At 48.5% G+C, this 20,139-nt stretch overlaps 1 protein-coding gene across 2 annotated transcripts in view; it reads left to right on the forward strand.

Moving 5' to 3' along the window:
- BMP7 (bone morphogenetic protein 7) overlaps positions 1-20,139 on the forward strand; it is a 97,948-nt gene that overhangs the window by 18,208 nt on the left and 59,601 nt on the right. For both annotated transcript variants that reach the window (XM_011936694.1, XM_011936695.1), the window contains exon 2: positions 18,861-19,053. In XM_011936694.1, coding sequence (XP_011792084.1) covers positions 18,861-19,053 — 193 coding nt within the window. The remainder of the gene's footprint in view (positions 1-18,860; positions 19,054-20,139) is intronic.

The following is a 20,139-nucleotide window of genomic DNA, read 5'->3' on the forward strand; positions in this document are numbered from 1 at the left end:
CTGCTTGTGAGACAGGCGGCTCCTGTTTCCCCTGAGTGGAGGATGAACAGATCAAGAGACTCAAAGCATTTTAAGAATCTGTGTCAGTGTTTGTTAGCCAAGGGTGGAGAGCTGCTTGAAAGAAACGCCTGCCTGCCCTGGTGAAATGGTGGAACTTCATGCTTACACTGAGAGCCTGATCAAATGTTTTCTAGTAAAGGGTTCTGGGCACCTATATTCTTTCTGCTTGTTCCCATGGGAGACTGAGGTGATAGGTCTGGGTGCCTCCTTAAGGCCATTGGTTGAAGAGATGATTAGGGGAGAAGCTGAGAGGTGGTTCTGAAAAATATTTTGCTTTCTAATAAGTGGCCGCTGAGCAAACGGAAGTCTCTGTTCTCTTCCCCATTTTCTTGCCTTGAATGTGGTTTTGTGAAGACATGTTGCTTGGAGCCACAGCAGCCATCTTGTGACCGTGAGACAAGAGGCCTAAGAATTAAGTCAACATGCAGACAATGACAGAGCAAAAAAGACAGAAGAAATTGGGGTTCTTAGTCATATGGTTGAACTACTACATTCAGCTACAATTTTTGGGGAGAGGCTCTTAAGCAGTTTGAATCACATGTTCACTCGTGAATCAGTTGGGTCGAGAGGGTAGACCAGGCTACATCAACACAGTTGCTGGAGTCAGCCTCTGGCCCTGTATGCTTGGGCTGGGGTGTGGAGGTGTGGCTACTGTCTGATTGCAGCTATGTTAGCCATTGTAATAATCATCCCAGTAGCGAACATTTGTCAAAGGCTTACTATGTGCCAAGCACCCTTTTGTCCTCTTTTGGTTTTTTTTTTGAGATGGAGTGTAGCTCTCTCACCCAGGCTGGAATGCAGTGGTACAATCTTGGCTCACTGCAACTTCTGCCTCCTGGGTTCAAGTGATTCTCCTGCCTCAGCCTCCCGAGTAGCTGGGACTACAGGCACGTGCCACCACGCCCGGCTTAATTTTTGTATCTTAGTAGAGACGGAGTTTCACCATGTTGACCAGGCTGGTCTCAAATTCCCAACCTCAGGTGATCCGCCTCGGCCTCCCAAAGTGCTGGGATTACAGGCATGAGCCACTGCACCCAGCCTGTCCTCTTTAGTTAATATTAACTTATTTAATTTTCATGACAGCCATTTCAGGTGGGGGCTATTATTAGCAGATAAATGAGCAGAGAGCAGTAGTTGGCCCAAGAACACATACCCAGTTAAGCGTCATTGGATTTGGAGATCCAGTTCCTGAGCCTTCCCTCCTACACTTGATCCTGAACTGCTTCTCAGGCCTGAAGGAGGTTTGGAGCAGACCAGTCAACAGCAATGCTAATTGGAGAGTCTCACATGAGGGCAGGAGGAAGCCACATAGGGGTTTTACAGTTATGTGTGTCAGGCCTAATGCCCCATATATTTGCTTATCAAAGTCTCTGAAAACCAGGATGTCTTTAAATTGATTAAGATATTGGTATCTTTTCCCAAAGAGCTGCTGTTGAATTGATTGTGCCTCTTAGTATGGTGACGTGTATGTTGAGTAGAGCTGGCAATGAGTAAAGCTAACAACACTTATGAATAAAACTGCTAATTGAGTTTTAATAAAACTGCTTATTGAGGTGTAACATGTGTAGAATAGCATAGAAATCAAGAATACTTGTGAGTGTTTGCAAAGCAATCACACAGGATAACCAGTGTGTAGATTAAGAAACAGAATCGACCAGAACCCCCTTGTACTTGTACCCAGGGGTAACTATTGTCCTGTTTTCTAGTAGCATAAATTAATCTTGCCTGTTTCTAAACTTTATATACATTTAATTATACAATAATGCTTTTAAATCACTAATCACAGGAGCAATGATTTGGAAAGAAGACCCCAAGTAGAACTTTTGGGAGTCTGTTTGCAACTCTTCCAGTTACATTTCATATAGAATACAAAATGTCATTTAAAAACCATTCTCTGGGCCCCGTGGGGTGCCTCATGCCTGTAATTCCAGCACTTCGGGAGGCTGAGGCAGGAGGATCACTTGAGCTCAGGAGTCCAAGGCTTCAGTGAGCTGTAATTACATCACTGCACTCCAGCTGAGGGTGACAGAGTGAGACCCTATCTCTATAAAAAATAAAAATAAAAATAAAAATAAAAACACCAGTTTTTTGGTGTGATCTCATATTCTTCTGCTTCCCGCACCAGAAATAGGTTCAAAGGACAACGATGCAATTTTAAGGGTGTTTTGATAGTTTAGCTTAGGGAAGTTCAAGTTCTTACAATGTGGACTTGAAATGAGTGAGGCTCTCCACGATTTCCAGTTCCCACCAAATCTCCCCCATCAGCCCCTGGGGTAGCTTTTGTACATCTCTGCACCATCCTGTTTTCAGAAATGAAGCTGATTACTCTGGTCCAGGGACAGAGTGTGGCTTTAAAGAAGACTCTTATTTTGAAAGGGAGACAAGGGCTGGGCAGGAAGGAAAGGCAGAACCATCTTTTCCTTCACTGCACCTGCATCTCCTGGGCCTAATGAGTTTAGGTTGATGGAACCCAGGCCTCAGGAAGGATTATAAATTCTCATTTGATTTGATTTGCCTCTAAAATACCTTAAACCAGCTGTGTCTGCCCAGCTGACCCAAGCGTCTCTGGCTGCTCTGGGGGAAGGTCTGAGCAGACCCCTTCTGTCCTGGGGAAAGGAGGGAGGATGGCAGCTTCACTTCCCCCACCTGGCTGCTCCTGGGGCCTGCTCTGGCCTGGCTGGGAGCAGGCAAGGCACAGGTCTCTGCTGCCCTCCCTGGTGGCCAGCCTCCATGTCCTTGAATTCTCCCAACAGCCTCAGAACTGGGGGCCTCTGTCCGTCCCCATTTTATAGGGAGAAAAAGTTGAGCCTTCTAGAGGTGGGTTAGCTTGTCCTGGGTCACTGCTGGTGATTGGCAGAGGCTGCACGTGAACCAGACCTCCAGGCCCCACGGCCCATGCTCCGCCAGTTCTCTCCTGTGTCCTGGGCTGAGTGAGGCTGAGGAGCGTTGTCTTCCTCCTGATTTGCTCATGGAGACAGTTTCAAAACCCACTTCACTAAGTCTCCGGAGAAGCTGCTGAGTGCCCAGCAAGTGAGCGTGGGAGGTGGTGTGTGAACAGTGCTAAGCAACAGAGCAATCAGAGCGAATAGCTTCCAAGACTATCACATGTGCCAGGCACTCCACAGACACTCTCCTTTCCTCTGGTTCTCAGAGTGGGGTTTCTAGACCTGCGTTATCACCGTCACCTGGGCATGTGTGAGACATTCATGCTCTTGGGCCCACCCTAGACCACCCACCTTAGACATGCTGGGAGTGGGGCCGAGTGGCCTGTGCGTTAATAAGTTCGCGTGTGACTCTGGGCATCCTGAAGGCGGAGCATGCCTGGTCTACTGTCCTCCCGGGCTTTAACTGGCAGCCCAGTGGAGTCAGTGCTATTACTAGCTCCACCTGCGTTTTACAGAAGGGGCGTGACACGCTCCAGCAAGTGGCAGAGCCGAGACTCGCCCTGCTGCCCAGCTCTGCTCTGGAAACCTGAGTCCTGCTCCTTTGCTCAGTTCTTACTCTCCTGGAGTTAAAATCTAGAAGAGAGGACAGTGGAGAAACGGGTCAGCAGGCCTCTCACCAAAATAATCCCAGTATTTAGGCTATGGGAGGGAAATGAAAGAGGCTGAGAGGGAAGGAGGCCCAGGGAGAGTGTCAATGGGGGTGAGACCAACTCAGCTGTGGGGAGGGGCCACAGTGCCCGGGCAGGCCTGGAGCAAAGCCTCTGCCGTCTTGAACTTGGCATGTCTGACAGTTATCGGCAGGATACCACTCGCCAGGTGCTCGGTGGGGAATGTTTGCTCCCCAGCTGACCCCATGAGGAGAGTGGGGATCCTCATACCTGAACAGCCTCCATGCCAGGCCTCAAACCCACAAGTCAGGAGTTGAATTCCTGCTGCTTCCACAGAATTTCTCACACTGGGAACGCCATTTCTTTATTTTTTAAATTAATTATGTATTTTTTAGGCAGAGTCTTGCTGTGTTACCCAGGCTGGAGTACAGTGGTACGATCTCAGCTGACTGCAACCTCTGCCTCCCAGGTTCAAGCGATTCTTGTGCCTCAGGCTCCCGAGTATGTGGGACAACAGGAATGCGCCACCACGCCTAGCTAATTTTTGTGTTTTTAGTAGAGACAGCGTTTCGGCATGTTGGCCAGACTGATCTTGAACTCCTGGACTCAAGTGATACACCTGCCTCGACCTCCTAAAATGCTGGGATTACAGGCGTGGTTTTAAAGAAAAACTTTCTCCTGCATCTCTGAGAACATAGGCAAGGACCCCCATTTGCAGTGGCCCCCTGCAAGCCCTTGGTGCAACAAAGCAGTGTGGGCAACAGCACCTCTGCAGTGATGGGGACACCTGAGATCTGACTGTCCACTAGGAAGGCTATGAGCCACATGCAGCTGTTTAGATTTTATTTTATTTTATTTTTTTGAGATGGAATTTTTGCTCTGTTGCCCAGGCTGGAGTGCAGTGGTGCCATCTTGGCTCACTGCAACCTCTGCCTCCCGGGTTCAAGTGATTCTTGTGCCTCAGCCTCCCAAGTATCTGGGATTACAGGCGTGTGCCACCATGCCTGGCTAATTTTTGTATTTTTAGTAGAGACAATGTTTCACCATGTTGGCCAGGCCAGGCTGGTCTCAAACTCCTGACCTCAAGTGATCCACCCGCCTCGCCCTCCCAAAGTGCTAGGATTACAGGTGTGAACCACTGTGCCTGGCAGCTGTTTAGATTTAAATTAATTACAATGAAATACAATTAAGCATTCAGATCTCAGTCACGGGAGCCACATTTCCAGCGCTTAGTAGCCCCACATGTCTCAGTGTGCCTTACCAGACAGCACAGATAGAGCCTCCACACTGCCCCGAGGTGTTAGGGTGAACCGCATACAGCTCAAAACTGGTAGAGTATCAGCAGCTTTACATGGTACATTCTAATAGGTGAGAAAAGGGACTTCAGAGAAATTCAGTCCTTTCCTTTGTTATGGGAGGAAACTGAGGCCCAGTGAGCCTGGGGTTATACCAGCCAGCTCACAGTTCAGATGAGACCAAACCCCAGGTTTCTTGACCCTCTTGAACTCTGCCTGTCTGTTCAGGTCAAGGACTCTCAACTCAGCACTAGTCACATTTGGGGTTGGATGGGGGGCCATCCTGAGCATTGCATGTTTAGCAGTGTCCCTGGTAAACATGTTTAGCAGTGTCCCAAGGTGCCTTCATGGGAGTGAGGGGAGGACAGTCAGCTCTGGCTGAGAACCACTGGTTTAGGTGAAGATAGTAACTACTTTTTGTTCTTTTCCCTCAATTTCAATGAGCTGAGGATGGGGTTGGAACTCAGAAATCCCTGGGGACTGCGTTCCTCCCTCTGGGAGGTGGGAAGCCGTAGGCCAGGGGCTGCCTGGGTCTGTAGTAGAAGGAGCGGCATGTGTTTGCAGCCCATTTTTCTTTTCAGCTCTATGGGCGTCTGGGTTTTTTTAGGCAAAGAACTGGCCTCAGCTCTAGAGATAATTAAACCCATCTTTTCTCCCTCTCCCTGCCCCATCCCCTAAACTCTTTGGTTCATTCAATTCACAATGATAACATTGTTCAAGCAACACTGCACACATGTTGACATTGAAGTGTTTAATCTTGTGGTACAATCATTCCCTCTGGCCCCTACCCCAACATCTGTGCAGGCTGCAGACTCGGGGCTCATGACTAGAGGATGGCCTGGGAGATGCCTGGCCCGCCTGTGGTCTCGCCTGCGGGTCTCATGTCTCTGGACGCAGCCCCTCGGCACCTAACAAGGCGGCAGTGTCTCCAAAGACCCTCTTGGAGAGCCGGGCGGGTAGGACTCCAGGTGGTATTGCTGGCAGCTGAAGCATTTGGTGGAAAGTTCGAGAGGTGAAGCAGCTCAGGGACAGGAGAGACAATGCTGCCTGTGTGCCCTCTGCCAGGCAGGGCCCTGCCCCCCAATCTGGGGGCCTGGGGAGGGGTGACGAGGAGATGGGTGAATGCTACAAAACCTTCAGGCCGTCAGCCTCTCTCCCTCAAGGATTGGCATTAGGCAGAAGCAAAATTTACAAGCCTGGGAGGGAGCTGAGTCGGATGCAGAGCCTTCACTTTGAGTTTAGCTTTGGAGATTTATGTGGCGAGCACATTAAGTGTGCCAAGAGCGTGGTTCAGCTCAGAGCTGTCCTTGTCGAATCATCACCACAGCTAAGAGGTCGCTGGTAGCTCCCGTGTGAGGAAGAGAGTTGGTATGGCTGAATGGGGAAGAGTATGGACCTTTGAGGATTTACATCAGCTGTGTGACCCTGGGCAAGAGTCCGTCTGAACCTCAGTGTCCTCATCTGGAAAGTGGGCATGATGTGTGCCCCTGCCTCTGAGTGGGGTTTTCATAAAGATTCAATGAGATGATGTACAGGACATGTGAAGTGGCAGCCAGGCCAGTGGGAGGGCCTCTAAAATGCTGGCTGCCCACCTCACAGCCATCAGGATGGCCCCTGATATGGTTTGGCTGTATCCCCACCAAATCTCAACTTGAATTTTCCCAGAATTCCTACGTGTTGTGGGAGGGACCCAGGGGGAGGTAATTGATTCATGGGGGCCGGTCTTTCCCATGCTGTTTTTGTGACATTGAATAAGTCTCACAAGATATGATGGTTTTATCAGGGGTTTCCACTTTTGCTTCTTTCTCATTTTCGCTTGCCACTGTCATGTAAGAAGTGCCTTTCACCTCCTGCCATGATTCTGAGGCCTCCCCAGCCATGTGGAACTATAAGTCCAATTAAACCTCTTTTTCTTCCCAGTCTCGGGTATATCTTTATCAGCAGCAAGAAAATGGACTAATACAGTAAATTGGTACCAGTAGAGTGGGGTGTTACTGAGAAGATACCCGAAAATGTGGAAGTGACTTTGAAACTGGCTAACAGGCAGAGATTGGAACAGTTTGGAAGGCTCAGAAGAAGACAGGAAAATGTGGAGAAGTTTGGAATTGCCTAGAGACTTGTTGAATGGCTTTGTCCAAAATGCTGATAGTGATATGGACAATAAAATCCAGGCTGAGGTAGTCTCAGATGGAGATGAGGAACTTGTTGGGAACTGGAGCAAAGGTGACTCTCGTTATGTTTTAGCAAGGAGACTGGTGGCATTTTGCCCCCACCCTAGAGATTTGTGGAACTTTGAACTTGAGACAACTGATTTAGGGTATCTGGCGGAAGAAATTTCTAAGCAGCAAAGCATTCAAGAGGTGACTTGGGTGCTGTTAAAGGCATTCAATTTTAAAAGGGAAACAGAGCACAAAAGTTCAGAAAATTTGCACCTTGACTATGTGATAGAAAAGAAAACCCTATTTTCTGGGGAGAAATTCAAGCCTGCTGCAGAAATTTGCATAAGTAGTAGGAGCCTAATGTTAATCCTCAAGACCATGGGGAGAATGTCTCCAGGCCATGTCAGAGACCTTCATGGCAGCCCCTCCCATCACAGGCCTGGAGGCCTAGGAGGAAAAAGTGGTTTCATGGGCCAGGCCCTGGGTCCCCCTGCTGTGTGCACCCTAGGGACTTGGTGCCCTGTGTCCCAGCCACTCAAGCCATGGCTGAAAGGGGTCAATGTACAGCTTGGGCTGTGGCTTCAGAGGGTAAAGCTTGGCAGCTTCCACATGGTATTGAGCCTGTGGGTGCCCAGAAGTCAAGAACTGAGGTTTGGGAATCTGCACCTAGAATTTCAGAAAATGTATGGGAATGCCTGGATGCCCAGGCAAAAGTTTGCTGCAGGAGCGGGGCTCTCATGGAGAACCTCTGCTAGGGCAGTGGGGAAAGGAAATGTGGAGTCAGAACCCTCACACATAGTCCCTAGTAGGGTGCAGCCTAATGGAGCTGTGAGAAGAGGGCCACCGTCCTCCATACTGCAGAATGGTAGATCCACCAACAGCTTGAACTGTGTGCCTGGAAAAGCCACAGTCATTCACCGTTCGACACCAGCCCATGAAAGCAGCAGCTGGGAGGGAGGCTATACCCTGCAAAGCCACAGGGACAGAGCTGCCTAAGACCATGAGAAGCCACCTCTTGCATCAGCGTGACCTGGACCTGAGACCTGGAGTCCAAGGAGATCATTTTGGAGCTTTAAAGTTTGACTGCCCTTCTAGATTTCAAACTTGCATGGGCCCTGTAACCCCATTGTTTTGGCCAATTTCTCCCATTTGGAATGGCTGTATTTACCTGATACCTGTACCTCCATTGTATCTAGGAAGTAACTAGCTTGCTTTTGGTTTTATAGGCTCACAGGCAGAAGGGACTTGCCTTGTCTCAGATGAGACTTTGGACTGTGGACTTTTGAGTTAATACTGAAATGAGTTAAGACTTTGGGGAACTATTGGGAAGGCATAGGTGGCTTTGAAATGTGAGGATATGAGATTTGGAGGGGCCGGGGTGAAATGGGTTTGGCTGTGTCCCCACCAAATCTCAACTTGAATTGTATCTCCCAGAATTCCCATGTGTTGTGGGAGGGACCCAGGGGGAGGTAATTGAATCATGGTGGTTGGTCTTTCCCATGCTATTCTCACGATGGTAAATAAATCTCACAAGATCTGAAGGGTTTATCAGGGGTTTCAGCTTTGCTTCTTCCCCATTTTCTCTTGCTGCTGCCATGTAAGAAGTGCCTTTTGCCTTCCACCATGATTCTGAGGCCTCCCCAGTCATGTGGAACTGTAAGTCCAGTTAAACCTCTTTTTTTTTTCCTGGTCTCGAGTATGTCTTTGTCAGCAGCATGAAAATGGACTAATATAGTCACCATCAAACAAAACAGAACAGAAAATCACAAGTGGTGGTGGACATCTGGAGAAATTGGAACCCTTCCTGACTGCTGGCGGGAAGGTAAAATGCTGTAGCCACTATGGAAAACAGTATGGTGCTTCCTCCAAAATACTGAAAATAGAACTACGATATGACCCGGCGATTTCAATTCTGGGTATACCCCAAAAGATTTGAAAGCAGAGTCTCCAAGAGATATCTGCACACCCATAGTCACAGCAGCATTCCTCACAATTGCAAAAACGTGGAAGCCCACCATTCAGGGATGAATAAACAAAACGTGGCCCATCCATACAGTGGAATATTATTCAGTCTTACAAAGGAAGGACATTCTGACAGGCTACAGCACAGATGAAACTTGAAGACATTTTGTTAAGTGAAATAAGCCTGTCACAAAAGGACACATACTGTGTGATTCCATTTCTAGGTGTTGCCCAAAGCAGTCAGATTCATAGAGACAGAAAGTAGAAGGGTGGGTGCCTGGGGCTGGAGGAGGGAGGAAGAAAGGGGAGTTAGTGTTTAATGGGGACGGAGTTTCGGCATTGCAAGATGAAAAGAGTCCTGGAGACTGGATGTGCAAGAATGGCATCCCTTGTGTTTAAAATGACTGAACTGTACACATAAAAGTGGTTAGAATATTAAATTGTATATTCTGTGTATTTTGCCACAACTAAAAATAAAATTTTTAAAAATGGTGACTGTTTACCTGGCTTACGGGTTCCATAGGTTGTCAGAGCTGCAATCTAAGTGAGCTTCTACGAACCGCTCTGCTACAGTACAGCTGAGGGCTCTCAGGTCCTTGCTGGGGTGGCCAGAAAGTCCTTGTTGAATGAGTACAGTGGAGGTGTTATCTGGACAATACGTATCATTGTCGACTTCTAGGCGATGTTCTGTTTCTCTGGGCATAGGGCATTCCCCTCCCTTCTCCCAAGAGCTGCGTGTGTCAGTGTGGCCTCCCCAGGCTGTTCATGTTATTAAGAGAACATTTTCCTGTTAGAGTAGTGGAGTTATTGCATGCCTCTGGTGGCTTTTTCAAGCTCCTTAATCTTGCCATGGAAATCTTTGAATGAATGAATGAATGAAGAGTCGTCATCAAATTTCACATCCCTGAAATTGCGGGCCATAAACTGCCTTCTAACAGCAGCCGGGATAAGTCAGCTCCAGTGAGTTCTGGTGTATGCCAGAACCTTCCAGATGAGCTATAGCCCTCCAGGAAAAGAATGAGCCAGGGTTGGTAGTTTCAGAGTTAAATGGGCACCTGGGAATTGCCAGGATATGGGGCCCTAAGCAGTCCTCAGGTCCGTGAAAATCCAGTTCTAACTTCTGGTTATAATGTAGACTTTAATAAGTTCTTTTAGTTCCTTGAGCCTCATCCTCATTAAAGCGGGGTGCAGGGGTCTGTCCCCAGCCCCTAACTGGAGCTGAAGAACACTTAGGACTAGTCTGTGCTCACAGAAACCAGACTCTTGAGTGAGGAACTCTAATGCTGGACTTGTGGTTTTTGCCTGGAAAGCATCCCTTCGCTCATAAAATATTTGTTCCTGCCTCGTAGTTTAGCAGCATCTTTGGGGGCAGTGAGAGGACAGCATAGTCTGGAAGGTTAACCGATTTTTTTCTGAAGACCATAAAGTTTTGGAAGGAGCTGCTGGGTGATTATTTACTATCCATTTATCAACTCTTTCCAGCCCTGGCTGGGAGAGCGGCTTCAGGAGGAAATGAAGGTGGCTTTGCCTGGGCTGATGGTTTCCCTTTTCATGGATACAAACGTCTTTCATATGCAACTGGCCACAGTCTTGCTCCTCAGGTGTTTTTTTTCTGCATGGCTGTCCCCATGAGAGCTGCTTCCTGAGGTCTCTGAGCAGCCAGTGACCAAATCCAGTGAATGGTCACTGGAAGAGGAATCTCCCTGCCCCCTTTCTCTGAATCGGGCCACTGTTGGGCCATCTTGCCCTGCCTGTCCTCTGGTCCTGCCCTTCCTTTGGACCAAGTCCTTCTGGTGGCATCGTTCTCCTTCTCCCAGGCAGTCCCAAAATATTGCTTCAAGGCCATGCTGGTCTTTCTCATCATAAATGCATTTTTCCTGCATAACTTTATCCATAAACCCAATTCAACAGCTCCAAGCTTGAGCATTCTTGCCAGGGTTATCTAAACCTATTTTTTCAGCTGTCCAGTTGAATTTTCTGCAGGTCATCTCAAGTTTCACCTGTCTGCAGCCACACGTGTTTTCTTCCCCACCACTTCACCTGAGCGGTCTCTCCTGCACTGACATCTACTGATGGTGTTATCGCCCTCCTGGCATTCCAGGCCAGCAGTGGGTAGCATCCTCTAGTTCCCCCTCTTCATATGCTTGCTTTTGACCCATTGTCTTGTCCCTTCCCCTAGAGAAGCAGTTCTGGTCCATTACACTTCTGGGGTCCTGACAAGGGATGGAAAATGCTAACATCTTTTCTCTTGAGCCAGTCAGGATTGATAGTGGCTGCCTGGGTGCCAGAATTAAGAAAAGAGTGTTGCGATTGTTTAGTGATGCCTGCCTCGGGTGCCAGGAGGGAGGAGCAGGGCGCATGTACTGGGTATGCATCATCTCTGATCCAGAGCCTCCTCTGAGCTCCCTGCCTCTGTCCTTACTCCCTATAACCAATCCACTTTCCACAGGGTCACCAGTCCTCTATCTAAAATAGATCTCGTCAGGGCACTGCTTTGTGTCTAACAAGGGAGGAAGCCATCATGGTTGATGACATCAAAGATCAACCCCTTAGCTTGACATTCAGGCATTTTCCCAATGAGGAATTTGTTGCTTTTTTCTTGTTTTTCTCAGCAAACTTCTCACCTAAACTCTCCAGCATGCCCTGTTTCTTGTCTCTCGGGCCCTCGGTCACGCTGTTCCCTCTGCCTGCAGTGCCCTTCCTTGTCCTCTGGGGCTAGTGGGTCTCCGTTCTTCCTTAAGCGTCCATTCAGCACCTCTCTTGGGAAGAACCACCACCTGCAGAGCTGCCTCCCATCTTCCTCATACCTAAAGACAGGCACTGGGATTTGCCAACATCAGCGAAAATGAACGATCTCCTTAGGGACTATGTCTCCTTTGGCCCTCATACCCTGTTTCCCCAAAATTGTTGCCATGGAAACAGTCAGATGTGGAACTAAAGCTGAACGTGCCTACCCTCTGACCCAGAAATCCTGCTTCAAGACATTTACCCAGTGGACACGTGTTCACCAAAAACCATGCACAGGAGTATGCATTGCAGCACAGTTTGTCTCAAACTGGAAACTCCCCAAACGACTATAACAAAATGAGTTGTGTCCTAGTCATATGACAGGGTTCTAGACAGCAGTGGGAATGCACGGACCACTGGTACACAGAACCACATGAGTGAGGCTGTCGAAAGCTGCAGACGCAGAAGGGAACACATTTGTGATTCCATAGTCAGGTGTCATGGAGGCAGAGCCAGTCTGCGGTTTTGGGTATTAGGAAGGCAGTCAGCCTTAGGGAAGCAGGGACTGGTGTTTGGGAGGGGCCCCTAGCGGGACAACTTCAGAGCTGATAATAAATGTTTTGTGTCCTGCTCTACGTGTATTCACATTGTGGAAATTCATCACACTTGCTGAACGCTTGTCTGTGTGCCTTACTGTGTGTACATTGTCAACAAAGTAGTTTACTTAAACTAGAAAGGAATTGCGTGAAGAGGAATGTGTTCAGTGTGGAAGATTTATGAGACCCTGCTAAGCATCAGGCTGTGCAGGGCATGGGATCCAGAGCTGAGACAGTCATGGGTCCTGTTCTTACAGAGCTCAGTCAAGGGAGATTACTTACATTTGGGAATGATCCAAGTCTGAAGAAAGCAGTTTTCATGGTGAATGGTCATCTGGAGAGAACACAGCTACCTGGAAGTGTTTCTTGCCCATCCATTTCCACTTCTGGGTGTATATATGATTGGGCTTGTGTGTGTTTTGCTCAGAACTGCCTTGGTTGCAGTCAGGCAGCAGCCTGACTAGAGTTAGCTTAAAGGGGACTTCTTTGAAGGATTTCAACATAACTCGTAGATTGGAAGAGCTAAAACCCAAACTTCAGGAAGGGCAGAGACTACCAGACCAGGGGATCAACCCAGCAGGTCTCTCTCCTCAGTTCCAACCTCAGTCCTCTGTACTTGGAAGCTTCTTTCTCACAGAACAGCCTTCCCTGCAGGGTGCTGGCAAGGGGCTTCCCGGAGCACTGGATTACATCCTTAGAAATCAAGGCAGGGAGAGTGAACAGGGGCTCTTTCATACCAGCTTCCAATAAAAATAAAAGAAGGCCTATGTGTGGCCAAAGTTAAGACTGGCTTCCTCCCGTCCCTCAACTGGGGAGAAGAGGGTCATGGAACAAGATGGTGGCTCCCTTGGAGTCCCATGGCTCAACTGGGACAGTGATGATGGATTCTCCAAGAGAGACAGACACACGAGGGATGGGGAGTGGGGGTGGGGGGACATGGGCAAGGCTCCTTATCACCTGTGCATCGCAGTGAGCCATGCCCCAACTTTGCTCATCCTGATGAGCTATATCTGCCCAGCACAAAGTGACCCCCCAGACAACAGGAGAAATATAGCTTCTGTACTATTTTCTTGTGTTTGTAACAATTTATTGTGTTCATTTAGTTTTGCGTATTATGATGTACAGCTGTACATATGCATATATTTGGGTTCATACCCCTAATTTTTAGGGTGTTAAATACTGTCCCATAAAGCACGACTCTGAATACTGCAGGTTCTGTGTAAGTATGAGCTGCCCTTTGCAAGTCTACACAGTGGGTTGCCAGTTTCTTTGGTTGTGGCCCTCCCTTTGTATCAGACAACCACAACTTAGGGGTTTGCTTGAGTATTTCTCATAACTGTGTGTGGGAGGAAGAACGCCAGATGTTAGGGAGAGGCAAGGTACTCCTGAGTGATGCTGGGGGCAGGTGTGACTCCTATCTGGCACATAAGTCTTCCCTGACGTGGCAAAGGATCATGTGGCGGGGGTGGGGGGGGGCGCCTGAATGGGCAGCTTCTTGTTCCTACCTGCCTCTAACCCATTATTGACACCCTCCAGCCCAGAATTTCCCCTCTTAGGGTCCGTTTTGGGGCTATTTCAGGTTTTTGTAAAAGAAAGACACTGGTCTTGTCTTTGGGACAGTGATGGGGCTGCTTTCTGTCAGGATGGTGTTTTCTGGAATCCATTTTCATTGGACTTATCTTTTGGTCTTGGGGATTTAGGTCCTTTTAATTTTTTGAAGATGAAAGATTTTGTTAATGCCTGTGAGCTCTCTCAGCCCTTGGGGTGCTGGGATGTAACGAGGTAGAGGGAGGAAAAGCTGGAATCCTAGGCTCTTAGCTTCCTAAGGAAGCTTTTCCCTGTGGGCATGGGGAGATGTCAACTCTAGACATTTAGTTTAAAACTCAAGTCCTGGGTAATCAACTATATACAGTAACTTTAGAAGAAAGTATAAAGACATATTTTCACCTGAAAAATACATGCAAGCTTCTGCCTGTTTTAGTGGTAACAATTCAATCATCTTGAGACTTGAGTTGAAATGGTGCAGATTCCATGCTGTGGAGTGGCTTCTATAGAAAAGGAAAACCTTGGAAAGATGAGATTTGGAATTTGGTTTGGATTTTGAATTATCCACTGCTTATTTGTGTGTGTGTGTATGTGTGTGTGTGTGTGTGTGTACTTCATGACTGTTCTTTCTTTGATAATGGATACAAAATTATGTTCAGAACATGTGACAATGTGGGTTTCAGGGAGAACAGAGTAACATTGTGGCTCCTGCTTCTCATAGTCTCCAATTAATTAATGAAGGAAATTCTCTCAGAAAGCCATACCAAGGAGCCCACAAATGTTTGCAAGAAATTTAGTTCCTTACTTTATCCCTGAGTTGCTTTTTAGAAGAGAAACCTTGTAACTCCGATACATTAACAGTTAGAGTACAGTTTATCTTACATATTAAAAACAGTTGTACCTGCAGCTGTTGCAACAAACCTTGTGTTTGTGATTATGTATCAGTGTTTTCTTTCTTCATTGGGCATGACTCTAATGATTGTACCTGTGTTTGTGTCATGCTTATTCAAACATATCTTTATTGTTCGGTCTATTGCACTTTTTATTTTCAAATGTAATCATAAGTGCACTGTGTAAATGCCCACAGCACATGTTGCTGCTTCTGCATTGATTGTCATTCTTCTGGCTCATTGTTTTAGAGGACCTGTAACAATGGCAGACTCAAATGGCTCTCCTGTGGCTTTCTCCTGTGAGCAAATGGCTTCTGTGATCTTCCCGACAACTCCATGAGAAAGGGCCGTTGTTACTATCTCTAGGGAGAGGGGAACACACAGGGATTAAGTAGCTTGGGGAAGGTCACACAGCTGGTAAGTGCCACAGCCAAGATCAAACTCAGGCCACCTGGCTCTAGAGAGTGTGAAGGTCAAGAGGGTGAGCTTTGGAGTTCAGCCGCTCACCTGGCTTGTCACCTTTGAAAGTTACCTGGCCCCCCTGAGCCTCAGTTTCTTCATCTGTAAAATGGGGATCAATCCTGCCTCATGGGGTTCCAGCAGATGCTGGCAAAGAGTGCTCAGTGTGGGGCTCACAGAGTAAGCACTCAGTAAACATGCGCTTTGCACTTCTGGGCTCTTCAGCCGTCCTCAGTTGTAAAACAGATGCTCCCCAGCCCCTTTCTCTGCTCAGTCTGATTGTGTATCTCCCAGTGGGGCTGTTCTGAAGCTGGGTTCATCCAGCGCTGGGAGCAGGGAACTGAGGTTTGCTGGGGACCCCCTGTGTTCAAGGCATTGCACTTTGCTCCTGTGCATGACTGCAGGAGCAACCCTCTCTGCTGAAAGTTGAATCACGGCACACTTCAAAGGCTCCTCCTGGCCTTTGGAGGTCTGGCCGTGCTCCGGTGGAGAACAGAGATGGTTGGAACAAGACTTCATCTGTGCTTCACCTCTCCTGGTCCCCTGGAGAAAAGCACTTGAGAAGCCATGAGTTGTCCCAAGACTGTGCCACCTCCTTCATGGGCAGACCTGGCCTCTTCCACCTCTTTCCTAGCACACTCTTCAAAACCTCTTAGATGCAATGCTTTGGGAGAACAGCTTCCAGGGAAATGAAGCTGTACATACACAGTTCCACTTCTAGACATGAAACACGTGCCCTGTGATGTTCAGAGCAGCACTGCTTTCAGAGCCCCAGTTTGGAAACCCCCTGAATGCCTATGAACTGTAGAATGGATACATGAATTGTGGTCTGATACAGCGATGGCCTGTCATACAACAGTGCGGATGAACGAGCAGGCACGGTGGCGCGGATGAATTACACCAGCACTGCTAAATGAAAGAAGCCAGATACAAAAGAGGGTATAGCGTATGAGGCCCTGCAGGGACTGTTCAGAACCGGGCGAAACTAACCTATAGTTTGAGAAGTCCAGGGAGGGAAATGGGGTGTTCTGTCTCTTGACCCAGAGGAATCTCCGTGACTGGGTTTACTTTGGTTTACACACATGCTACATGTATGCAGCAGTGCAGTTAAAAAGTTCTAGCAAGCAAGCAAAGGAACGCCCCTTGCTGAGCTGTTCATGCAGCCACAGTGATGCATGGTGGTTCAGGCCTCTGGTTTGGGCAGGACCTGGGCTTGAACCCCAGGTCTTTGACCCTGGGGAGGTCACTGGACACCTCCTGGGTCTCAGGTGCATGCTCCACCTACCCATGTGGGATTGTACTCACCTCCTCGGGCTGCTCACCTTTTAGGGCTGGCATGAGGGTTGACTGAACTGGAAAGGTGACAGAGGACTGGCCCCGGGCAGTCCCACGGTACACAGTCAGACCCTTTGCCCTGCCTTCCCACCTGGGGTCACCTCCGGAGGCTCACTTGGTTCCCAAGTGGCTGCCCTTTACAGAGACTCCTGCTTTCTCTGTAAATCAAAGGGGGGGATTGGTGACATCCCCATGGCCTTCTCCCTCTCTTTCAACCCCCACCCCCACTCTGCCATTCACTTATTTTACTGCTGTTAGTCTACTGCTGTGGCTGTAAACCTTGGCACCTCATTAGAAATATCTGGGGGTGCTTTAAAAAGATATTGATTCCCTTGGTTCAGGAAGGGGTAGGAGTAGCTGTGTGCTGGAGCCCTCTGTGTGCTTCTCTTGCCATCCATGTCCAGCGACCTCACGTTGGTAGCTTGAAATCTGCCAGAACGGCAGTGTTTACACTGTGGAATCATGGCCTGTCCCATAGATTAGTCAGGAGAGAAGGGTTCCTTGTGGGCATGAGGGGCGTGTAGTGACAAGGAGGACGGTCATCTGGAGGAACCCTGGAACAGTTTCTGGAGAGTCCTTCCCTCCTGCCAGCTCTCCATATATGGCCCAGGATTCTAGCACCTGTGGTTCAAAAGTCATCTTCCTGAGGTGTCTCCAAAGACAGGGATGCTCCTGTGCCCAGCCAGGGCCCCCAGCCTCAGGGACTCCATCTGCCCCTTCTTCCTGATAGGAAACAGCCTGAGTGGATAATTCCCCCACGCTCCGTGCTCTCACCCGGCTCTCTCTTTGGACTATTGTTGAGGTTTAAACCAGATTATTTTTAATGGAGCAGTGCAGCCGGGGTCTTGGGGCTGCCAGTGCTGTGAACTTCTTCCTCATTGGTGTTCCCATCTTGCTGTCTCACTGGGAGCCAGGCAGCCATAACCCAGCCTGAGAGCTGGAGCTTGCTGATCGTATTTCTCCTTTCTTCTGGCCAATCTGGTGGCCAAACTGGTTCTGCTCTTTCTCCCTCTCTCTCCAGTTCCCCACCCCCAGACAGGAAGTGGAGATGGGCTTGTATTTTCCAGCAGATGAAAGGTGTCTGGAGGTTCTGCCCACTGGCCTGAGTGTGGTCATTCTGTCCCTTCCAGCACTCTGTGGCTCCCAGTGTCATTCCTGCTCTGTGTTGGTCCAGAGGGGGCATGATCCACAGGAGCCACAGCTCTCAACCCAGAAACACCATTCCTGGGCTTTCATCCTGGTGCTTATCATTCATGAAATGGAAATGACATCTTAGTCTAATATTGCTGCCAGGAGAAGGCAGAAGGGTGGAGGCCTTTTGCCTTATTTTGTCGTGAAGTCATTTTCAACCCCCACCCCCACTCTGCCATTCACTTCTTGTACTGCTGTTAGTCTACTGCTGTGGCTGTAAACCTTGGCACCTCATTAGAAATATCTGGGGGTGCTTTAAAAAGATATTGATTCCCTTGGTTCAGGAGGGGGTAGGAGTAGCTGTATGCTGGAGCCCGCTGTGTGCTTCTCTTCCCATCCATGTCCAGCAACCTCACATTGGTATCTTGAAATCTGCCAAGATGGTGGTATTTACACTGTGGAGTCAGCAGGCACTTCAGATCAGGTCCCAGAAAGCCGGTTGTTAAATGTTTACCAGCCCACACCTGGGCCAGGACATCGATATTTTCTAAAAGTGTCCACAATGATTTTCATGTGCTTTCAGGGTTGAGAACCCCTGAGACGTCCCATAGTAGGCACAGTAAGGTTTCTGCTTACCAGCAATAGCTAACAGTTATCCAGCCCTAGCAGATGTTAAACTATTTGTGTGAATGAGATCATTCAACCCAGACCACAACCCATGAAGGAGGATTATGATCCCCATTTTTTAGATGATGAAATTGGGTTCCATAGAGGTTTTTTGTTACCTTATCTAGGGCCACTCTGTTGGTTGTCGGCTAAGGCCAGATTCCAACCCAGGCCTGAGCCCCTGGGACCTGAGTCTGGCCAGGACCTCTTGGATGGCTGTGGTTAGTGCTCTACTTTTCCCAGCAGGTTGGACGCAAAATCACGCTCTTGTCGTTCAGGATGACCATGGGGACCGTGGGGTCTGAGCCGGTGACCCTCCAGTCTGCAGTGTGTCAGTGCGGAAGGAGCAGTTGTCACTGGGGTCACTGGCAACAGGAATGCCTCCATCTAGCTTAGGCAAGATGCTTGAACTCAGAGCCTGAGAGTGAAACCCAGACACTAATAAGCTTTCGGTGTTGGTGTGTGTTCTCTTCCTCTTCCAGTGGAACATGACAAGGAATTCTTCCACCCACGCTACCACCATCGAGAGTTCCGGTTTGATCTTTCCAAGATCCCAGAAGGAGAAGCTGTCACGGCAGCCGAATTCCGGATCTACAAGGACTACATCCGGGAACGCTTCGACAATGAGACGTTCCGGATCAGCGTTTATCAGGTGCTCCAGGAACACTTGGGCAGGTGGGTGCTGTACGAGTATCTGGGAGAGGTGCTGAGTTTCCTCTGGGGGCAGAGGAAAAAGGGGGTGATGGCCAGAGGATGGAACAGATTGGTGCAGCCACGTGCCAGGCCCTGTACCAGATTATCCCTTCTAAAGAAGGTGTATGGTGTATGTCACTTTCTTAAAACCATGACCGACAACGAATTCAGGAATAGTAGAAGGACAGGGAGCCCGAGGATGCCTGGTACCATATGAGTATAATAGGCAGTCTGGATCTGGCTGGGTGCTAAGGGACATAGAAGAAAAGGGGAAGGGGAAGAAACATTTTTGAAGGGCTACCTCTCTCCCATTCCTTACTCTGAAACCCAGTGCACGATGTCAGGCAACTAATTAAGGTGGCCATCTAAAATAAAATGTTAGGGGAAGAAAAAAACCCAAACCAAAAATAAACAGAGAACTCTTAGCTTCCAAGAATCACTAGGTCAGAAACCAAACATGTGTGTTGAAAGTCTTTAATTTATCGAGATGCATTAATTTCAAGGTCTTGTGAGAAGTAAGGAGGCTAAGAAAAAGGGCTGGGACATTTAGCAGGTGCATTCTATTCAGACAGTCCAGAGGCGAAAATGACCAAGGTCCTATTACTTAGTGGCTGGGTTACTGGACCCCTCAGGCTGTCAGACGTCTACCGTCCCCACTGGGCAGGGAAATTAATGGAAGAAAGCTGGTGTGGGCACCTCCTTGTGATGTGCAGGCCTAGCATCTTCAGCTAGAAAGGGGACTTGTTACCATAGACAGGGACAGAAAAACCATCACAGCCACGTTTGCCAAGCACTGCTATTTGGTGGGGGCGGGGGGTGGTCATCTAAATACCAAGAAAACAAAACTGTCTTGAGTGTTTCCAGTGTTTTTCACTTGAGATATCTTGTTTCACATTCACAGTAGCCTTCAGAAGTGGTGGCTCATCTGTAAAATGGGGAGAACTAAAGTGGCCCGAAGCCAAAGAATGAGGCCACCCAGAGAGAACGTGGCCACGTTAGGACATGAGCCCAGGTTTGCAAAGCTGGAGCCCACGCTTATGAACGATATTTCTTTCAAAAATTTGTTTT

Source organism: Colobus angolensis, unplaced genomic scaffold (assembly GCF_000951035.1).
Source record: "Colobus angolensis palliatus isolate OR3802 unplaced genomic scaffold, Cang.pa_1.0 Scaffold156, whole genome shotgun sequence".
NCBI classification, from domain to species: Eukaryota; Metazoa; Chordata; class Mammalia; order Primates; family Cercopithecidae; genus Colobus; species Colobus angolensis.